This window comes from Doryrhamphus excisus, chromosome 19, assembly GCF_030265055.1.
Source record: "Doryrhamphus excisus isolate RoL2022-K1 chromosome 19, RoL_Dexc_1.0, whole genome shotgun sequence".
Taxonomy (NCBI): domain Eukaryota; kingdom Metazoa; phylum Chordata; class Actinopteri; order Syngnathiformes; family Syngnathidae; genus Doryrhamphus; species Doryrhamphus excisus.
In genome coordinates, this window is record NC_080484.1 from 4,894,207 (window position 1) to 4,916,461 (window position 22,255).

The 22,255-nt window shown below is 42.0% G+C and overlaps 1 protein-coding gene across 3 annotated transcripts in view; it reads right to left on the reverse strand.

Annotated features, from left to right (window-relative positions):
- LOC131106719 (netrin receptor UNC5D-like) overlaps positions 1-22,255 on the reverse strand; it is a 169,524-nt gene that overhangs the window by 19,580 nt on the left and 127,689 nt on the right. For 2 of the 3 annotated variants that reach the window (XM_058056062.1, XM_058056063.1), the window contains exons 5-11: positions 17,325-17,502; positions 13,418-13,585; positions 13,151-13,315; positions 13,040-13,072; positions 12,316-12,501; positions 10,700-10,849; positions 3,251-3,457 (exon numbers count right to left, since the gene is read on the reverse strand). In XM_058056062.1, the coding sequence (XP_057912045.1) occupies positions 3,251-3,457; positions 10,700-10,849; positions 12,316-12,501; positions 13,040-13,072; positions 13,151-13,315; positions 13,418-13,585; positions 17,325-17,502 (1,087 nt within the window). Of the gene's footprint in view, positions 1-3,250; positions 3,458-10,699; positions 10,850-12,315; positions 12,502-13,039; positions 13,073-13,150; positions 13,316-13,417; positions 13,586-17,324; positions 17,503-17,607; positions 18,114-22,255 lie in introns of those variants that run through there. The other variant, XM_058056064.1, reaches the window with a different exon arrangement.

The window sequence follows — 22,255 nt, forward strand, 5'->3', positions numbered from 1 at the left end:
TCATTCATTCATTTTCTACCGCTTATCCTCAATGGGCTCCAAAAATTATTGTTTGTCTATATGTGCCCTGTGAGTGGCTAGCGACCAGTCCAGGGTGTACCCCGCCTCTCACCCGAAGACAGCTCTTCGGCACATATAGACAAACAACCATTCACACTCACATTCATACCTATGGACAATTTGGAGTGGCCAATTAACCTAGCATGTTTTTGGAATGTGGGAGGAAACCGGAGTACCCGGAGAAGACCCACGCATGCACGGGGAGAACATGCAAACTCCACACAGAGATGGCCGAGGGTGGAATTGAACCCTGGTCACCTCGCTGTGAGGTCTGCACGCTAACCTAATAATAATAATAAATGTAATTTATAATGCACTTTACATCAAATAAATGATCTCAAAGTGCACATATAGCAGATTGTATGACACTTTTACTTGTAAAAATGGACTATTACTTGTAAAATACTATCTGCCCCCCGTCAATTTTGTTAAATCAATGCGGCCCGCGAGTCAAAAAGTTTGCCCACCCCTGGGCTAGGGAGTATGTCATGTTTCGTTTAGGCTCGGAGGTATGTCATGTTTCATTTTTTTTTCATTTCGTCAAGTTTCATTTAAGCTAGGAAGTATCTAAGTTTGGAGGTAAGTCATGTTTCAATTTTTTTGTTTTGTTTTCATGTTTTATTTAGGCTAGGAGGTAGGCTAAGACATACCTCCTAACCGAAACAAAACATGATGAAATGAAACAAAATAAATTGAAACCTGACACACCGAGCCTAAAAGAAACATGACATACTTCCTTGCCTAAACGAATCATGACACACATGCTAGCCTAAAGGAAACATGGCATATTTCCTGCCTAAAGGAAACAAAAAATACCTCCTAGCCTAAATGAAACATGTCGAAAGAAAATGGAAGAAATTGAAACATGACATATCCCCCAGTGTAAAAGAGACATGACATACCTGCTAGCCTAAACAAGACAAGACATACCTCCGAACTTATACGAAACAAAACAAAATAAATTGAAACATGAGATAGCTCTGCACCTAAAAGAAACATGACATACTTCCTTGGCTAAATGAAACATGACATACGTGCTAGCCTAAAAGAAACATGACATACGAGCTAGCCTAAAAGAAACATGACATCCCTGCTTACCTACATGATGAAATGAAACAAAATAAATTGAAACATGGCATAACTCCGAGCCTAAATTAAAATGACATACTTCCTGGCCTAAGCGAAACAAGACATACCTCCTAAACTAAATAAAACATGACGAAATGAAACAAAATAAACTGAAACATGAGATAGCTCTGCACCTAAAAGAAACATGACATACTTTCTTGGCTAAACAAAACATACGTGCTAGCCTAAAAGAAACATGACATACCTCCTAACCTACAGTAAACGAAACATGACGAAACAAAATAAATTGAAACATGACATACCTCCGAGGCTAAAAGAAACATGACGAAACAGAACAGAAGAAACTGAAACATGACATACCTCTGATCCTAAATGAAACATGACATACTTCCTCGCCAAAACGAAACATGACATACTTGCTAGCCTAAACAAAACAAGACATACTTCCTAAACTAAATGAAGCATGACAAAACAAAAGGAAATAAATTGAAACATGAGATACCTCCCAGCGTAAAAGAAACACGACATACCTGCTAGCCTAAACGGAACAAGACATACCACCAAACTTCAACAAAACAAGACGAAACAAACAAAATAAATTGAAACATGAGATAGCGCTGCACCTAAAAGAAACATGACATACTTCCTTGGCTAAATGAAACATGACATACTTGCTAGCCTAAAAGAAACATGATATACCTCCTAATCTACAGTAAACGAAACATGATGAAACAAAATAAATTGAAACATGACATACCCCCGAGCCTAAATGAAACATGACATACTTGCTAGCCTAAACGAAAAAAGACATACCTCCTAAACTAAACGAAACAAGACGAAACGAAACAAAATAAATTGAAACGTGTGATAGCTCTGCACCGAAAAGAAACATGACATATGAGCTAGCCTAAAAGAAACATGACATCCCTGCTTACCTACAGTAAACGAAACATGACGAAATGAAACAAAATTAATTGAAACATACATACCTCCGAGCCTAAATGAAACATGACATACTTCCTAGCCAAAATGAAACAAGACATACTTGCAAGCCTAAAGGAAACATGATATACATGCTAGCCTAAACGAAACAAGATATACCTCCTAAACAAAACAAAACAAGATGAAACGGAACAAAATAAATTGAAACATGAGATAGCTCTGCATCAAAAAGAAACATGACATACTTCCTTGGCTAAACGAAACATGACATATGTGCTAGCCTAAACGAAACAAGACATACCTCCTAAACTAAACAAAACAAGACGAAACGGAACAAAATAAATTGAAACATGAGATAGCTTTGCGTCGAAAAGAAACTTGGGTAAACGAAACATGACATACGTGCTAGCCTAAATGTCCAAGCATCCAAGCCTAAAGGAAACAAAATGAAAGAAATTTAAAAATGACGTACATCCTAACATTCTTTGTTATTTTGGTACTTTTAGGTGTGCAATGCCCAGTCCGTGTGATCTTATCACCGTATGGTACCGTATAGCACCGTATAGTACCGTATAGTACCGTACAGTACCGTATAGTATCGTATGGCATCGTAGCTGACGCAATAAGATGAAACAAAACATAATAAAAAGAAAGGAAACATGATGAAAGAAAACAAAATACGACGAACCAGTAAAAAGTTTGTCTTTGGCCAAAGTTGGAACAGATTCATCGTATTTTTATTACGTTGGAATTTAAAACGTCATTCCCCCCTCAGTCCGCCATGTTTTATCAGCTCACGCGAGTTTTAATATTCTTCTAACTAATACAAAAATGTAATCTGTTCTTTTATGATGGTACCATGATGTACATTTTTAATAATAATAAAAAATGCCAGCATGCAATCAATAATGGGAGTAAATATTCAAGCGTGTGACGGATGGCGGAGGAGGATGAGAAGGAAGGCAAAGCTGTTCAACTTCATCTCAGAAGTGAATAAAAAATTAATGTTCTCGCTCGATGGATGACATTTTCACACTTTTGCTGCGGGCCAATAACGACAAGGTCAAACACGCTCAAAATGCAGAACGCCGCGTCTCAAGGAGCGCTAAGTGTCCGTGTGATGTGCTGTTTTGGCCCGGGGGAAGGCGGAGCCCCCCACCTGTGTTGGGCACCACCAGCCGGCCTCCCGTGTGACCCAACACGGCCGCGGCCTTGTGCCGAGGCCTGCTGGCGGACAGCGCCGCCTGCGGGCCCAAAAGGTTCTTCTCTCGCCGACCCAGCGTTGGACCCACGCCAACGCCCCGGTAGTCTGGCGTCAGGCCCCTCGGGAACGTCTGAGGGTGGAAGTCTGGAACGTCAGCCATCCCTAAACACAAACAATGTGAATGAATATGTTCAGCATAGCAACTTTATTTATAAAGCACTTTAATGACAACCACAGCAAATGAAATCAATGTCAGCGCTGGGATGAAGGCCAAGGAGTTAATGAGGAATTTTATGTTTGTCTCTGATTGGTGTTACCACAGGGCGCAAGGACATGGCTTCAGGTCGTGTCAATAAAGTCTTCAATTAACAAAACATAAGCTTGCATGGAGCGGCACGACACACAAAAAGTCAAAGAACCCAAATAAGAAGAAGGCTAGGAAGGCAACCTCACCATGGGAAGTGGAAAACAGGAACACGGGATCAGGAAGCAGGAAAACAGACCATGAATATGCAACAGAATACATCAAACTCACCATAGTCCGAGGAAAACCTAACGTGAGCTGAACACTGTGACTATCCCAGGATAATGGCAGGTATGCTAGCTCATTCGCAAAAGCTATTTTTTTGATAACCCTAAAGTGTTAGAAAGCCCATAATTTACATTGCATTGTATGTCCAGCTTAGAGTGCAGTGTTAGTTCTCAGGCAGTATTCAAGATTACATTCTGTTACTTAGTATACAGAAAACGCATTGATATTAATTTCATAAACATTGTGACTGTTAGAAAGCCCATAATTTACAATTGCATTGTATGTTCGGCATTTGCATTGTATGTTTGTATGTTCGAGTGTCGTTTGTCCTACGGTGTTCAGCGGTCAGTAAACGCACCACAGTGTGGGACGTTTTTTCGGTTGAACAATATATAGATCTCTGAGCCTTATTGTGCCCCATACATCATATCACCAGGTTGATGCTGTGCGTGAATGCATAAAGGTGAGTTTTTTGGCTTATTGTGGGAGCTGTGGAGTAGTTTGGGCACCCTTTTCACAAAGTTAGGCTCCCTTTTCATCGGTGCTAATATCAGTATTTAAGCTAACTATGACTAACGGTTATTCTCGTGAGTGTCATGTTTGCTTGGTTTCTTTGTTGAATTTCTGTGTGTAGCGTGCCTTTAGCTCATCATTATACTTGTGTAATATGAGTTACATTACGTTACTTATCATTTATTGTGTATTTGTCTTTGTATGTATGTCTCATCAGTACCACATCATAACCTAAATAAAATCACCAAAAGAGGACAACCTTCCGTGTTCTTTGATTTGAACACACCCCCTATACCTTTGACCGCTCCAAACTAGTGCATCCTGGGAGACGATCTCACAACCCGAGAAGCCTCTCCGCTACACTCAAGAGTCCATGACGCATGACGACGCGTGATCTTGCCGTCATGTTATTTCTCACTTAACACGACATCATCTTACCATCGGTGGAAAAAAACTCGTCCTCAATCCATCACGGCATTAGAGACCGTCTGGTTGCAGAAGGAGAAAGCAAAGCATACTGATGCACACACTGATAAAGACGCACATCATGGCTTTGAAATTCCTCCACCGGCCTGACACTTCAATGATGTTATATTTAAGCTTTTTGGAATGGCACACATTATTTTTTTGTGCATATGGTAAATTAGGACTGCCTGAGGCCTCGCTTGGCTTTGAAGGTAAATAATTATTATAATACCTATTTAATGACATTTATCTTTGTTGCTTTTTCAGTTTGTACATGACTGAATGATACATTTTATCCTAGAAGAACGGCCCATTACACATTTTTACGCTACAATTGATTTTTTACCATTCTTGGATTTGAGGTTTTTGGGTGATTTTTTGAGTTTTTAAGGTGAAAGATCTGCTGGGACGGCCGCTAGCTCTCCAATGATTGTCTCTACCTTACATACAGTCATCCTTCTTTTATCGTGGTTAATTGATTCCAGACTTGACTGCCATAAGTCAATTTCCCAGAGGCAAAATTCTATATTTCGTTTGTTTCATGGGCGGCACGGCGGACGAGTGGTTAGCGCACAGACCTCACAGCTAGTAGACCAGGGTTCAATTCCACCCGGTTTGCACTCCGGTTTCCTCCCACATTCCAAAAACATGCTATGTTAATTGGCCACTCCAAATTGTCCATAGGTATGAATGTGAGTGTGAATGGTTGTTTGTCTATATGTGCCCTGTGATTGGCTGGCCACCAGTCCAGGGTGTACCCCGCCTCTCGCCCAAAGACAGCTGGGATAGGCTCCAGCACCCCCGCGACCCTCGTGAGGAAAAAGCGGTAGAAAATGAATGAATGAATGAATGTTTGTTTCTTTCGGCTTTTTCCTGATTATGGAGTAACCACAGCGGATAATATTTTTGTATTTAGAGTATTTAAAATCTGTTTATGATTTTCTAAATACGTTTTTTTTTTACCATTATTCTAAATGAAATAACATGAATTTACACCCCATAGTTACCTTTACACTCCCATAAGAGATGATAGACAGATAGCTATAGAACTTACAGAGAAAAACAGATTGGTAAATATATAATCCGCACATGTCAACATCATAAAAATACATGTTGTGGTGCGCACGAGCCCATGAGAACCATGCAGTCCTTCATTTGACAGGAGCCAATCATGAGCTACGAAAAAAAAACTCACAACAAGCTTGTCAACCCACTGGAAATTGCAGGAGGGCATTACTCAATATAACAGTCATCTTTACAAAGAACGCTCAACTCATCACACAGCAACTTAACACTCAAACAATAAATGTATATTTTCCCATAATGCATTTCATCTGAGCAAAGCATTTCATTGGAGGACCAGCAACCTAGAAAATGGATGGATGGATGGAGTCAAGGGTCGTGTGTTTAGCGTGCAGACCTCACAACTAGGAGACCCAGGTTCAACTCCACTCTCGGCCATCTCTGTGTGGAGTTTGCATGTTCTTCCCGTGCATGCATGGGTTTTCTCCGGGTACTCCGGTTTCCTCCCACATTCCAAAAACATGCTAGGTTAATTTGTCTATATGTGCCCTGTGATTGGCTGGCGACCAGTCCAGGGTGTACCCCGCCTCTTGCCTGAAGACAGCTGGGATAGGCTCCGGCATCCCGCGACCCTCGTGAGGATAAGCGGTCAAAAATAAATGAAAGAATGAAAGGATGGAGTCAGAGGAACCCACAGGGAGGCTGACGTCATTGTAGCACCCCGGCAGACACCTGAATGCATTATGGCAAAGTAGAATTCACTAGTTGTTTGTAAAATAGTAATTGTCGCAGCAAGGTGCATTCAGGAACACTCTGAGCGCCACAACAATGTATTTATTATGAGTGTATGTATGGTCTAAATAAACAGAAAGACAAAGAAAACCAGTAAGTGGGTATTCTTATCACTCACAAGCAGAAGTCCCAGTGGGGAAGTACAGTTTGCTGCATTTAAGTATGCTTGAAAGTTCCAGAAAAAACCTCTACAATCAAAACAATGAATTCAAGTTAAAAAATTATGCGGTGTCACGCAACCCCTCATGGCTCATAAACATGGTGAAAGTGTGATTCGACTGTTCTGCTACTATTAAAGAGACTGGTGATTATGAAACATGCGTAGTGTCTTAACATGATTTACATTTTCTGTTCATTTGGGGCTGTCAATAAACACATTAGAAATACATAAAATGTACCCTGTTATTTTTCTTTATGGTCATAAAATACAGTTAAAAAATGGCCTATTTCACACATAGTTGCAAAAGGTGATTAACCCAGATTAATTAATTAGAAAACTGTGATAATTATTTGACAGCCCTATTAAAAACGCTCAATTCTTCTCCAAAGGACTCCAAAGGGTAATGCATGTCTAATATGAACAGATTCATAGAAAACAAGCTAGCAAAATATCACTATCAGGATTTTAGCCTTAAAATTGCTATGGGAAGCCTTAAAATACGAAACAAACAAACACTAGACGTCACATTACGCTTCATATATTTTCCATGTAATGGTAATGGTTTTATTTCATTTGAACATGCATCAGATTACAATTGAATGCATCACATAATCAGTTCACAGTTCCACATGTCCAAAAGGAGTAGGAAGAAGCAAAGCTTATTAAATCCTACCCCTCCATCTGGTACTTTTACAATCAGTAACTGATACATTTGTTCACTTCCTGCTTTCCTAATATAATTTACGTTTTTTTTATTTATCACATACCAAAGTACGAGGTGATATGACCATACAATGACATAATGGGTACCATAGTAACTGTCAATATGGTGATATATATAGCACATTATGACTGCTTGTATTTAGCAAACATCAACTGCTTGTATTGTTTCTTGAATTGGCTCATTGTTGTGCATTGTTTGAGGTCCTTACTAAATCCATTCCATAGTTTGATTCCACATACTGAAATGCTATGGCTTTTTAACGTAGTCCTAGCATAGAAGTGTTTCAAATTTAGTTCTTCCCTGAGATCATATTTCTCCTCTCTTGTAGAGAAGTATTGGATGACATTTTAGGTAATTGGTTATTTTTAGCCTTATGCATTATTTTAGCTGTTTGAAGATTAACTATATCAGCAAGTTGAAGTATTTGTGATTTTAGAAATAAGGAGTTAGTATGTTCTCTGTAGGTGGCATTATGAATTATCCTTACTGACCTTTTTTGCAGTACATTTAGCGAGTGAAGATTGCTTCTATAATTATTAGTCCATATTTCCACACAAAAAGTAAGATATGGTAGAACCAGAGAGCAATAAAAAGTGTGGAGTGATTTCTGATTGAGAACAAACTTTGTTTTTTTTCAATATTGAAATATTTCTGGCCACCTTATGTTGTATGTTTGTAATATGAGGTTTCCAGCTCATATTTTCATCTACTGTGATCCCAGAAATTTATTTTCCTTCACCCTTTCAATGTCTACACCGTCTATTTGTATTTGCTGGTGTGTGTCCTTTCTGCTGTTACCAAACAGCATTATTTTAGTTTCACTTAGGTTCAAGGACACTCTATTATCATCAAACCATCTTTTCAGTGTAACCATTTCTTCTCTGACTGTCTGTACTCCCTCCAGAACAAAAAGCAGTGGTATCATCTGCAAATAATACCAGCTTTAAGACTTTTGTGACTTTGGAGATATCATTGATGTACAAGTTGAACAGTTTTGGTCCCAGTATTGACCCCTGGGGAACTCCGCATGTAATATATGAACTTACAGATGTGTATTCTCCTAGCTTTACGTATTGCTTCCTGTCAGCTAAGTTGCGTTTGACCCAGTTCAGAACCAATCCTCTTATTCCGTACTTTTCTAATGTAGTTATTAGGATGTCATGATTGATTGTATCAAAGGCTTTTGTCAGATCCATGAATACTGCGGTTGCACACTTCCTATGATCTATAGTGTTAGTGATTTCCTCTGTAATTTCAATCAGTGGCATGGAAGTAGAAATGCCAGCTCTGTATCCGTACTGACTTTCTGATGGTAATTTGTTCGCATTCATACATTCATACATTTATCCAGCCTATTGTTGAATAGCTTCTCAATAATTTTGGAGAATTGTGGTAGTAAGGAGACTGGCCAATAGTTTGTAAATTGGTGTTTATCACCATTTTTTTTCGATTGGAACAACCTTAGCTGTTTTCATTTCTGTCTGAAACAATAAATTGCTGATGTACATCAGCGGTTCTACAATCTTGTTGACTACCGTTTTTATAGTGTCCATTTCGATTCCATTACAATCAGTTGATGTTTTTGCTTTACAATTATTGACAATGTCGATGATTTCCTTTTTTATTACATCTGTCAGAAACATAGAATTAGGATTCCTTTCTATTGTTTCATTCCTTTCTTCGCTTGTCCTTTGTTTCGGAATCCCTTCTTCTAGTTTTCAATATTGACAAAGTAGTTATTGAACTTTTCAACTGTCTCATCCATATCATCATTACAAGTGTTTCCCACCATGAAATAATTTGGGTAGTCTGTCTTCTTGTTATTTTTCCTGATAATACTATTTAGTAGCCCCAGGTTGTTTGAATATAGTTTTTGTGCTTGTCTAATAGTTGGCTGTAATATTCATTCTTCATATTCATTCTCTTAGGATTGTAGTCAACTTATTTTTATAAGTCTTGTATGTTCTTTCTGATTCTTTGGTCTGTTGAGTGATGAATTTCCTGTATAGTGTGTTCTTCTTCTTGCAAGCATTAGTTAGGCGTTTTGTCATCCATGGCTGGTTGTTTTTCTTTTGCTTCTTTAACTTTTCTCTCCAGGGACAGTTCTTATCATACAGCTTCATATAAGTATGTAGAAAGTGTTCGTATACTTCATCCACGTATTTGGCACTGTACACACACTCCCATTTTTGTTCTTTCAGATCCTTCTTGAAAGCGTTGACTCTGTCCTCAGAACGTAGTCTTAGTAGACAGTCTTTGTAGTTTCCATTGGTCTGTTGTTGTAATGATGGTTATAAATTGTAAACACAGGAAGACGATCGCTGATGTCTTTGATTAGCAGGCCACTAGAGGTTTTGTTATCAAAATGATTAGTGAATATATTGTCGGTTAGAGTGGCACAATGGTTTGTTATTCAACTTGGTCTGGTGATTTTGGGAAACAAACTTAAGCTGTACATTGTATCTATAAAATCGTCAATTACCTTGTTCTTGTGTGGATTCAGCAGATCGATATTGAAATCTCCACATATGAAAATAGTTATTTGATTGTTATCTGAAAAGGTCGTTTTGATCCAATCTTCAAACATTTCTATCCTTGAGTGTGACGTTCTGTATAAACAACTTATGTACACGTTTTTGCTTCGTTCTTTACAGATTTCAATTGTTATGCATTCTAGGATATTGTCATGTGGAATCATTTAGTAAAGAAATGTTGACTCCGGTTGAAATACATATATGACCAAATGGGGTAATGTTTACTTCCGTAAAGACTTGTGCGATGTTATGTTTTGCTGGCGTATCACTTCCTGGATGCATCAAATTCACATTAAAAATCCAAACTGCTAGTGATGTCCGATAATTATCGACCCTATATCAACATAAAAATGCGATATTGGTTGATATCGATATCATAGCATATTGGAGAAAACTCACGCATGCACACGGGGAACATGCAAACTCCACACAGAGATGGCCAAGGATGGAATCGAACTCGGGTCTCCTAGCTGTGTAGCCTGCGCGCTAACTTAAATGAAACATGTTTTAGCTTCACTTTTTCCTGGGACTCCTGTTGTTAGATTGATTCAGTTGCACCTTCGCGAGCTGATTCACTGGTTCGAGTCCATTCCTGTTTCCACCTCCCATGGTGAGTTTATGTTAGCGTTAATGAGCACTATAGTTCAAATGCTTCTCTGACCTTTGACTTTGAGATCAGGCAAGGGGTCGAGGAGCGAACGCTCGGCCATCAGCTCCTTGTCCATGGAGTCGTGGAAACACATCGGACTGGTGTAGGTGCGTGACACGCTCAGCTCGGGCTGCATGGAGGAGTGGATCAGGAGGGGGTTGGCTGCAGACAACAGACAGGAATGTGATGCTGTTGCCATGGTGACCTGAAAAGCTAACATTATCAAAACCTATTTGCATATAAAAACATTTCAAATACACAGCAGGCACATGATGTCTTTTGTGTTTGGAGCGACATGCCCATAAAACAAATAATAATAATACACTGAAATACAACAGAAAAGGCCAACAGCAGGCCATCCATGCATTGACTGTGATATGACTTATAGCTTTATTGTTGATTGAAGGCTGCGTTATGGAAATTAAATCTCTGTGGCAACCACATCTTTATTAAAACATGCCAGCTTTTTACGCGTCAAGTAAAAGATGAAATAGATGAAATAGATTCATTATTCATTCCGCACACATGCATGATTCATGCGCATGCACGCTTCATGTTAGAGCTTTTTGTTGACATTTTTAAATCATTTAACACAAACACAAGGCATTAAATGTTCATAAATGTCAGTAGATGTGTCTCTCTTGCACTCCAGTAAGGAGGATGAAATCATAACAATAATATTCGCTCTTCTTATAATATTAGTTGTTGTTCCTTAGCCGACTGGACAAACAAACTGGACTTTGATACTGGTTCTGGATCCCAGTGGGGCGCTAAAGTTTCTTTTCATGAAATACGCCATAAATATTAACTTGTATACGAGGTAAATCTGCATTCTTCTCCTCTTGGCCGACCACGCCCACTATGGTGTGATTCAGTGGTCTGCAAGGGTGGTTCTGTGGAACGCTAAGCTAGTTAGCAGCTAACAGGCTCGCTGCCACTGATAGCTATTTTCTTTAGTTTTGAATGAATTACAAAAAAGGATCTTCACACAGGAGAACAGAACATGAGTTTATCATTATTATTACTGTTAGCGACATGCTAACATTTTGCTAGCTGTGTTTTCTATCCTAGTCAGGCTAACATTTACTCATTCATTCATTTTCTACCGCCTTTTCTCACGAGGGTCGTGAGGGGTGCTGGAGCCTATCCCAGCTGTCTTCGGGCAAGAGGCGGGGTACACCCTGGACTGGTGGCCAGCCAATCACAGGGCACATATAGACAAACAACCATTCACACTCACATTCATACCTATGGACAATTTGGAGTGGCCAATTAATCTAGCATGTTTTTGGAATGTGGGAGGAAATCCACGCATGCACGGGGAGAACATGCAAGGGTGGAATTGAACCCTGGTCTCCTAGCTGTGAGGTCTGCGTGCTAACTACTCAACCACCGTGCAGCCCCGGCTAACATTTAATGCTGGAAAATGTTAGGAACAAACGGGAAAACGTGTGAACTCAACTAAGCTAAGAGTTCCTGTTTACGAACTAGTAACTCGACTTCTGCGAGATGCTAACCTGGTGCCGCACAACAACAATGGCGGTTAGTTATATTGATGTCTTTTCCTTCAACAATGGTCACGTCTCATTTTAGCGTCGTGATCATGTGATTCCTCGGCGCGGGCTCACCTTGTCGGGACGTCTTGAAGTTGAAGGACTGGAATCCTCCGGCAAGGGCGGATGAGTCGATGACGTCCACGCCGTAGTCACTGCGGCTGCGTCGGTACACGGTGACGGCAATGATGAGCAGCACCACGGTCGCCACGCCGGCTGCCAGCCCCGAGTAGAGCGCCACATCGCTGCTGCTCTCCACGCCTTGGAAACACAACAAGAATTCTGAACAACTAGACCAGGCACAAAGGAAACAGTCGAGGGAGCAGGTAGAAGGTCCTGTTTAGAAGGTCCTGTTTGGTCTTTCTTCCGTCTTAATGAGGAAGCTCGCTCGGGATGGCATCAGAACCCAGCCAGCACGTGAGACTCATCTACAACACGCTAACTTTGGGTTCTTTGTGAGCAAAGTGCCCATTAAAGGAGCTAAATGCACAATGACAAAGCTCAGCTGGTCCCAGCAGAACTCGGAAGCGGGCCAGGATCAATTGGGCCGCGAGCTTGTTGGAGAAAGATAATGAGATCCAAACGAGACGCTGGGAGAAATCCTTTAAGCTCAAATGGGAACAAAATGGAGAAAATAGGCAACATTTCCTGTGGCAGGTTAATTGAGGGCTCGTAAAGTTTGGGGACAAACAAACAAAGAAGACAAATCTTCATGACGGACTTTATCAGAACTTTGCATGAGGACACATGACTATTTCAAAGTCACAAAAACAACACACGTTTGGAAAGACACACTGACCTTGAGGCTTGGCGTCATGGAGAAGTCTCCCATCTGCAAAAACACAAAACATCCAATCAGCTGCCCTCTGACCCGCCAACTCGGTAGCTTGAACATGGCGGTGCCACCTACTCTGTGTGCACAGGCCGCCCGTGCAGTTGTCCGCCGCCAGCGCCACGCCCTCGCACAGCCGTCCTCCATGTTTGGGCTCGGGCGCCGTGCACTCTCGACTCCGCCTCCTGTCGCAGTCGCTCCCGCACGCCGACCACTCACTCCACTCGCCCCAGCCGCCGTCCACTGCCGCATTGCAACCAAACGCACCATCATCATCTAAAGACATGCTAGCCGAGCTAATGCTAATCCAACATGCTGAAACATGGCTGCGGCTGTCATGCTTACCCGGACATTGTGCCGTGCAGCTGCTCTTCTGCACCGACATTCCCTCGCAGAACACTCCACCGTTGAGTGGCGCCGGGTTAGTGCAGGTGCGCGAGCGCTTCTGCACGCCGCGACCGCAGCGCACGTTGCACGGCGACCAGTCGGTCCACAACGACCAGCCTCCATTCACTGACAAGCAGGAAGAAGACAATAAATATGATTTAAAACAAATAAAATACACAGAAATTCAAATGAAATACATTAAAATTGTGAAATACGATAAGATACTTCATAGACCTTCAACAATGAAGTAAAATACGGTACTTTATTGGTGCGTAGACCTTCAAATATGGTGTAAAAGTGAAATACAGTAATCCATACTGTAGGTGTGCAGACTGTTAAGTATGATGTAAAATACGTCGATTCAGAGGTGCATCGACCTTCAAATTTGATATAATATATGGTACTGATGATGTAAAATGGGTACTTTGGAGGTGAGCAGGCTTTCAAATATATGATGTAAAATACGGTTCTTCAGGGGTGCGTAACGCAGTACTTTGGAGATGCACAGACCTTCAAATGTGATGTAAAATACGATACTTCCGAGATGTGCAGACGCTTGAATATGATGTCAGATACGGCACATCAGAGATGCGCAGACCTTAAACATAACGTAAAATATGGTACTTGAGAGATGCGTAGCCCTTCAAATATGGTGTAAAAGTAAAATACAGTACTTCAGAGGTGTGCAGACCGTTAAATATGATGTAAATATGGTACTTCACGGAAGGGCTTAGTATTATAAAACAACGTTTAGAAGTAATTCTGCCTCCTTGTCAGTCCACACAAACGAGTTGTGTTTTATGTTTAGGGAAGTGACAGGATGACAGAGGATGATTCTGATTGGATATAATTTTAAGAACTGCTGTTACCTACAAGTTTGGCAGGCTAATGACTATTTTTTTTAAATACGAGGTTGTGTGGACACCATTTTTTTTATAAACGGAGATGGGAAAATATGCGGTTTTAAAAATACTATGCTACGTGTGGACAAGGCCTAAAATAATAAAAACATATATAAAAATAGCCGGTTGCACGGTGAACGAGTGGTTAGTGTGCAGGCCTCACAGGTTCAATTCCACCCTCGGCCATCTCTGTGTGGAGTTTGCATGTTCTCCCCGTGCATGCGTAGGTTTTCTCCGGTTTCCTCCCACATTCCAAAAACATGCTAGGTTAATTGTCGACTCCAAATTGTCCATAGGTATGAATGTGAGTGTGAATGGTTGTTTGTCTATATGTGCCCTGTGATTGGCTGGCCACCAGTCCACGGTGTACCCTGCCTCTCGCCCGAAGACAGCTGGTATAGGCTCCAGCACCACCCGCGACCCTCGTGAGGATAAGCGGTAGAAAATGAATGAATGAATAAAAATAGTCCCTAAAGTAAAACAATCCATTTTCTTTTCTTTCCATTTCCACACCCTGTTGCAATGGTCCTTACATGAGGAACACAGGAAGTGAAGTTATGTGCAGTGAAGGCTCCTACTAGACTTTGTACCAAGTTGTCAGGTGGTGAAAAAGATTGGTAGTGCTACGGTGCTTGATGGTCACTATTTCGAACTACCCCCAAATTACTGAGCCATTTTCTTTTCTGACCCATTCCTCCAACGCAGACATCGCTTCGTTCACTTTTGTTGACTGACTGAGGCTTCGGTTACAGCCTTCTAGAGTAGCATAGATTATTTCTGAGATGTGCAGACCATTCAATCTAGACCAGGAGTCTCAAACACGTGGCCCGCAGGACACTAGTTTGAGGCCCCCGCCTTGATATGAAAGTTTAATGTTAGTGCGGCCCTGCGGGGGTCTGGCGTAGGGTGTTCCATCTCAACCGCCCGGTCCTCCATGGGGCAGTGTGCCCGGGCCTCTTCTGTCCTGGCCGGGGCGGTCCTATGTCGGTGGTCGGGCCTGGGGTTACCTGGGGCGGGCCGGGTTCTGCTTCCTGGGGGTGTGTGGGGGGCGGGAGGCGGTGCCTCCGGCCGTGGACGGGCTCCCTTCCGGCCGGCAGGGGCGCCCCTGTGCCCACGGGTGTGTGCCCTTCGATGCCCTTCTGCCCTAGTAGGGTATGGTCTCCCGCTGGTCTCGGGGGTGCGGCTCTCCTCCGGCCTGCTGGCGCCCTGTTGCCGGTTGGGATTGCTCCTCCATGGCCTCTTGCTGGTCTCTTCGGGGAGTTGCTTCGGGGGCGGGTCTTGGGGAGTCGACCCTGGCTTTGCCCACACCCACGGGGCCGGAGGATCTCTGGCGGTGGGGGCTTGACCTGGCTGCGCGGGGCGGGGTTTGCTGGGTGGTAGAAGGCAGTCTCTCTCCTTTTGTCATTCTCAGTGACAATTACACATTCACACACTCGCATTCACATACACAACACACCTCCATATGGGCACTCACAGCACATGGGTGCTTCTCTATACAATCTACTCTCTTATCCCTGATGTTTATATAGTATTGGTATGCTATTATTACAGTAATAATGATGTCAAGCAATGAGATTTTAATTACTGTAACTGTATGGTTGCAATTGTGTTTACTATCATGGGTCATGTCCTCATTGTTACTATTGCTATTGGTAAGTTGGACTGTTTCATTCCACTGATATCATCTCCAGTGTGACCCTTAGCCATCATTGACATTTAACTGTTCTGTTTGTCACTGTTGTTGTTTTGGGAATTCTTGTTGCTGCTGTTTTTGTCTCTCCCTCTACTGCCCCCCCCCCCGACCCCACCTTTCTCTTCTCTCTTCTTCTTTTCTGTTCTTCTTCTTGCTCCGGTCCGGTCGTCCCAAATGGCATAACAAAGACATCAAATAACGGCAAATAAAATTTCATGGTACAGGGAAGTTGTAGCCAACACCTTTCCTGACACAGAGCAAATCTGTCTAGCATGTAAGGGCATTTAGATCAACAATACTATCTGCCCCAATGGCTGGACGGGACAAAAAAAAAAAACAAAAAAAAAAAAAAAAACAAAAAAAAAAAAAAAAATGTTAGTGCGGCCCGCGCAAGTTTGATATGGATGCTGTATGGTATCATGTACCCAGAAAAAATTATTACGTTTGATTAATGTTGATGTTAAAGGTTAAAAAAACTGTTAATAGTCCTATCCTCCCTATCCGTGTGAAAGTGGTAAGTTTTTGGCTATTTAAGTTTAAAGGAAATAACTTGAAGGCTACCGTTTAGGTCGCTCGCTCTCTAGTTTGCGAGTTAGCATGTGTCTCAAGACCCTGCAGTTGCGCAATATGTTGTAAAAAAAAAAGAGTATAAATGTGACTATAGTCGTGTTTTGTCATGTCTACAGGGCTCTAATAATGCTTTGTTCATTTTAATCTGAAAAAAATAATTTGTCTACCCTATATGTGGTTTCTTAAGTTTTTATTATTTGCCGTTTTATTATTATTATTATATTTATTTATTACTGATTGATTGATTTTCTTTATTGTTGATTTGTTTATTTATTTTTCATCTTATTTTGTGTAGAAATTTTGTTTTATCACAGCTTTTCTTGTAGAAAATTGGAACCAAAGCGAAGTTTTTTTTATTTTTTTGTTTTTAATAAATGCGTTTTTTTTTTTTTGGAAAACCTGATGCGGCCCAGTCTCACCCAGACCCGAGCTCCAGTGACTCCCAAGTAAATTGAGTTTGAGACCCCTGATCTAGACTGTTACATACAATGTAAATACGTGGAATTATAAATCCGATAAAAAATATGCTACATTGCAGGTGCGTAGGCCTTTCAATACGTCGTGTGAATACCTAGATTGTAAACTATGCTAATTATTGCTAATAGTAATTTGGACATTTTGGACCTGATTCCTTCCTGCATCCACGACATCAAGCTCAATCATCAGTAAACAGCACTAGAAACATCTTTGATGAACTCACCGTAGACTACGACTGCAGCTGTGGCACTGCGACGCTTGGCAACGATGTTGTTGGCGACACACGTGTAGTTTCCTGAGTCCGAGAGGTGGGCCTGCGAGACAATCAAACTGTGGTCGCCTTTTGTATCAGCTACGGCGCTGCCGGAGCTCAGTGGCTCGTCGTTTTTCAGCCATTCCACCTGTAGACAAGACAAACGCTTACTAAAACAGTCAAATAATAAAAGATGATGAGGGAGGTTAGCTGTTGTTTTACTTTTATTACGGTTAGCAACATGCTAACACACCGTAGGGTGCTTTGCTGCCTGTGTCCGCTGTCTTACTAGACTGGAAAACCAGCATAGAGCAGCTCCCAGCATGACCGGTATAAGTTGTGTTTTTGTGGTTTGGCGAACCAGCATAGACCAGCTACCAGCATGACCAGTGTACGTTGTGTTATCGTGGTCTGGAGAACCAGCATAGACCAGCTACCAGCATGACCAGTATACGTTGTGTTTTTGTGATCTGGGGAACCAGCATAGACCAGCTACCAGCACAACCAGTATACGTTGCGTTTTAATGATCTGGAGAACCAGCATAGACCAGCTCCTAGCATGACCGGTATGTGTTGTGTTTTCATGGTCTGGAGAATCAGCATAGACCAGCTACCAGCACAAATAGTATACGTTGTGTGTTTGTGATCTGGAGGACCAGCATAGACCAGCTCCCAGCATGACCAGTATAAGTTGTGTTTTTGTGGTCTGGCGAACCAGCATAGACCAGCTACCAGCATGACCAGTATACATTGTTTTCGTGGTCTGGAGGACCAGCATAGACCAGCTACCAGCATGACCAGTATACGTTGTGTCTTCGTGCTGGTAGCTGGTCCATGCGTCCAGCTACGGAAACACAACATGTGCTGGTCGTGCTGGTCTCCAGACTAACATACTAGCATGAAAACACAACATATGCTGGTCTAACTAGCAAACTAGCATGAAAACACAACATACGCTGGTCTAACTAGCATGAAAACACAATTATGCTGGTCTGACTAGCATACTAGCATGAAAACACAACATATGCTGGTCTAACTAGAATACTAGCATGAAAACACAGCTAACTAGCATACTAGCATGAAAACACAACATATGCTGGTCTAACTAGCATACTAGCATGAAAACACAACATATGCTGGTCTAACAGCATACTAGCATGAAAACACAACATATGCTGGTCTAACTAGAATACTAGCATGAAAACACAGCTAACTAGCATAAAAACACAACATATGCTGGTCTAACTAGCATACTAGCATGAAAACACAACATACGCTGGTCTAACTAGAATACTAGCATGAAAACACAGCTAACTAGCATACTAGCATGAAAACACAACATATGCTGGTCTAACTAGCATACTAGCATGAAAACACAACATATGCTGGTCTAACTAGCATACTAGCATGAAAACGTAACATATGCTGGTCTAACTAGCATACTAGCATGAAAACACAACATACGCTGGTCTAACTAGAATACTAGCATGAAAACACAGCTAACTAGCATAAAAACACAACATATGCTGGTGTAACTAGCATACGAGCATGAAAACACAACATATGCTGGTCTAACTAGCATACTAGCATGAAAATGCAACATACGCTGGTCTAATTAGCATACTAGCATGAAAACGCAACATACGCTGGTCTAACTAGCATACTAGCATGAAAACACAACATACGCTGGCCTGCTGGCAGCTACGATAGACTATTTAATAGACTATTTACTAGATATGGGTAAAAATGTAGCTTAAAAAATAGTCTGACTTGCCAGTCTACTATCTTAGTATGTTAGCATATTATGCGTTAGCGTGACAGTTAGCTCGCAAGTGAAAATCAATCCAAAGCGGAGGACACTCTGCGGACGGCGGCCTCCCCGCATGAGCGCTGCAGTAAATTGTCATTAACGTGCCAGCCACCGGAGCTTTTCATCCGCGGAAGACGAGGCGGGCAGCGACTTGAGCGCCCTGTGATTTATGGCGCTCTATTTGAGGATTAAAAAAAGTGCGCTCCCACTGGGAACGTGTGTTTGTACACCAGCGTGTGTGTTTGTCCACTGGCTGGGGGATTAGAGGCGCGGCCAACAAACTCTGAGATTGCTTCGCTCTTTCCAAAGCGGCCTCGCTGAAAGGAGCTGGAAATCAATACATCAGGAATCACGTTGTCACAAGTGCTTTCTTCCCGCTATTTGACAGGGCGAGAAGTCTTCCATCATGCGTTTTAATTTGCCCGCGTGCCGTTCAAGAAGAGCCCCCGCCGGTGGGTCGCGTCGCTCACTCCATCAGCGCTCCGCCTCGTTCTCCTTTTCGCGCCGTTCGCCAGCCTCGCCGTGTAATCAAGCGCCGTGCAGCCGAGCGTTCGCTATTACAGTCGCCATCTGACGCCCAATTATGGCGCCCGCCGGCTCGCTACCTCCCACCGCCACTCACAGAAAACTCTCAGGTGCTTACAGAAAAAGAAAAAAAAAAGCCCGGACACTTTATGTGGATGGTTGCTATAGAGACCAAGGTCAACATTGTTTGCTGCAGAGACAAAAGACGGATGCTAACAATGGGAAAAAAGCAGCACTTTTATGTGCCACACATGTTAACAGCATGCTATCTTTGTCTTGTTCAATTTTTTGTACTTTTATCGTTTCTGAAATGAACTCATCTGCTTTTTCCATTTTTTATTTATTGAGTTCTTATCTGTTAATGTGTGTTAGCAGTTGCTAATTTGCCTGTGCCAGCACGTCAAAGCATACGCTAGCACATGTTAATATATGCTAGTGTGTGTTAACAAGCATTACTGTGAATGTGAGTGTGTTAGAATGTGCTAGCTTGTGCCACCACGTCATGGCTGGGCTAGCGTGTGTTAATATGTTGATATCTGTGTAGTTTATATTGTATTACTTTATTAATTATTCCCGTGCCGGCATGTCAAATGTCAAACACAGACATGCATTGATTTCCGCATATGTTCGTCTATCTTGGTGTTGTATCTTTTAGAATGTGTTAGCCCGACTTGATACCTGTGAAAGTGTGTTAGCATGTGTTAGAAATGAGCTGGCATTTATTGATTTGCATGCGGGGCATGCCATACTGTTGCGTGGGTTAGCAGAGGATAGCTGTTAGCATGCGCTAGCATCCATTAACACTGTACATGTAAGTGCCTGTTAGAATGTGCTATCTTGTGTCCATGTGCCCATGTCAGCAGTCATAGATGTGCTAGCATGAGTTAATATTGTTATGCCTTTGTTAGCGCAAGTTCATATCTGTAAGCATGTGTTGGAAATGTGCTAGCATAATCATTAATTTGCGCATGTGAGTGTGTCAGAATGTGCTAGGTTGTGCCACCACGTCATGGTTGGGCTAGCATGTGTTAATATGTTGATATCTGTGTCGCTTATATTGTATTACTTTATTAATTTGCCCATGCCGGCATGTCAAATGATGTCTTGCTGTGTGTTTGATATCAGCTAGCATGTTAACACTGGACATGCATTGATTTCCGCATATATTAGTCTATCTTAGTGTTGTATCTTTTAGAATGTGTTAGCCCAGGGTGATACCTGTGAAAGTGTGTTAGAATGTGTTAGAAATGAGCCGGCATTTATTGATTTGCGTGCGGGGCATGCCATACTGTTGCGTGGGTTAGCAGAGGATAGCTGTTAGCATGCGCTATCCATTAACACTGTACACGTAAGCGCCTGTTAGCTCATGTGCTATAGAATGTGCTATCTTGTGTCCATGTGCCCATGTCAGCAGTCATAGATGTGCTAGCATGAGTTAATATTTTTATGCTGTTGTTAGCACAAATGTCTGTTAGCACAATATCTGTAAGCATGTGTTGGAAATGTGCTAGCATAATCATTAATTTGCGCATGCTGGCGTGTCATACTGGAGCGTGGGTGATATCTGCTAATACGGTACATGTGAGTACCTGTTAGCTCATGTCAGAATGTGCTATCGTGCATGTTAGCATGAGTTAGCATGTGTGAGTGTGTTGATTTGCCAAATCTGTTATCTTGTGTAGGTTGATATCTGTTAAGGTGTGTTATTGTGTGCTAGAAATGTGCTAGCATGTGTTATCATCATTCGTTTTCACCTGCCTGTATGCCATACTGTAGCGTGTGTTAATATGTGATAATGTCTGTTTGCAGCTGATAGCCTCCATAAATACTTGAGAGTATACTTACTCATACTACAATGTGCCATCATGTGGCCATTTATTAATTTTCCTGTGCCAGCATGTCATTAGCATGCGTTAATAATCTGTTAGCATGTGTTACTGTTTTCATTTGCCCGTGCTGGAATGTTGTAGCTTGTGTTAACATCTGTTGGTGCGCATTCATGGTTTAATTTTAGTGTGCTACCGCGTCCTAGCATATTTTAGCACGTGTTAGCGTGTAGTTTCTTTGCTCTAAGCGTATTTTCTGGTCCTATTTTGGCCCCAGTGAGCTCTTCCGTCCTCCCCATGTGCGTTAAGGGATTTGTGCGAGACAATCAGAGTCAGTGATGAGATATTCTTTGTATGCTGAAATAAGAAAAAAAGCGCTAATAGCAAAGAGTTGGAGTGTCCTCTGCTCGCTAAAGCAGACGTAAGCTCTTTTGCTATCAAGACTTCACGGCTTATTGCTGGCATCACAGCGGGCCGCAGATAACACGGACGCGTCTTATTTTCATTAACAGCGGCTGGGCTGGTTCCCGTGTGGCTCGGTTACTCTGCCAGGCGGATAAACGCGCTTCTTTCTCTTTTTTAATGATGGCAACGCAGGAGGGTTTTAATGCACTTGGTGTCTTGGCTTTTGCTGCTCGTCAGCACAAAACGGCACGTAAATAAACGTCCGCAACAGACAAAACGCTAGCTGTGGACAGCGTCCGACCTTCACGGCCCGAGAAGTCGTGAAACGCTGGCTG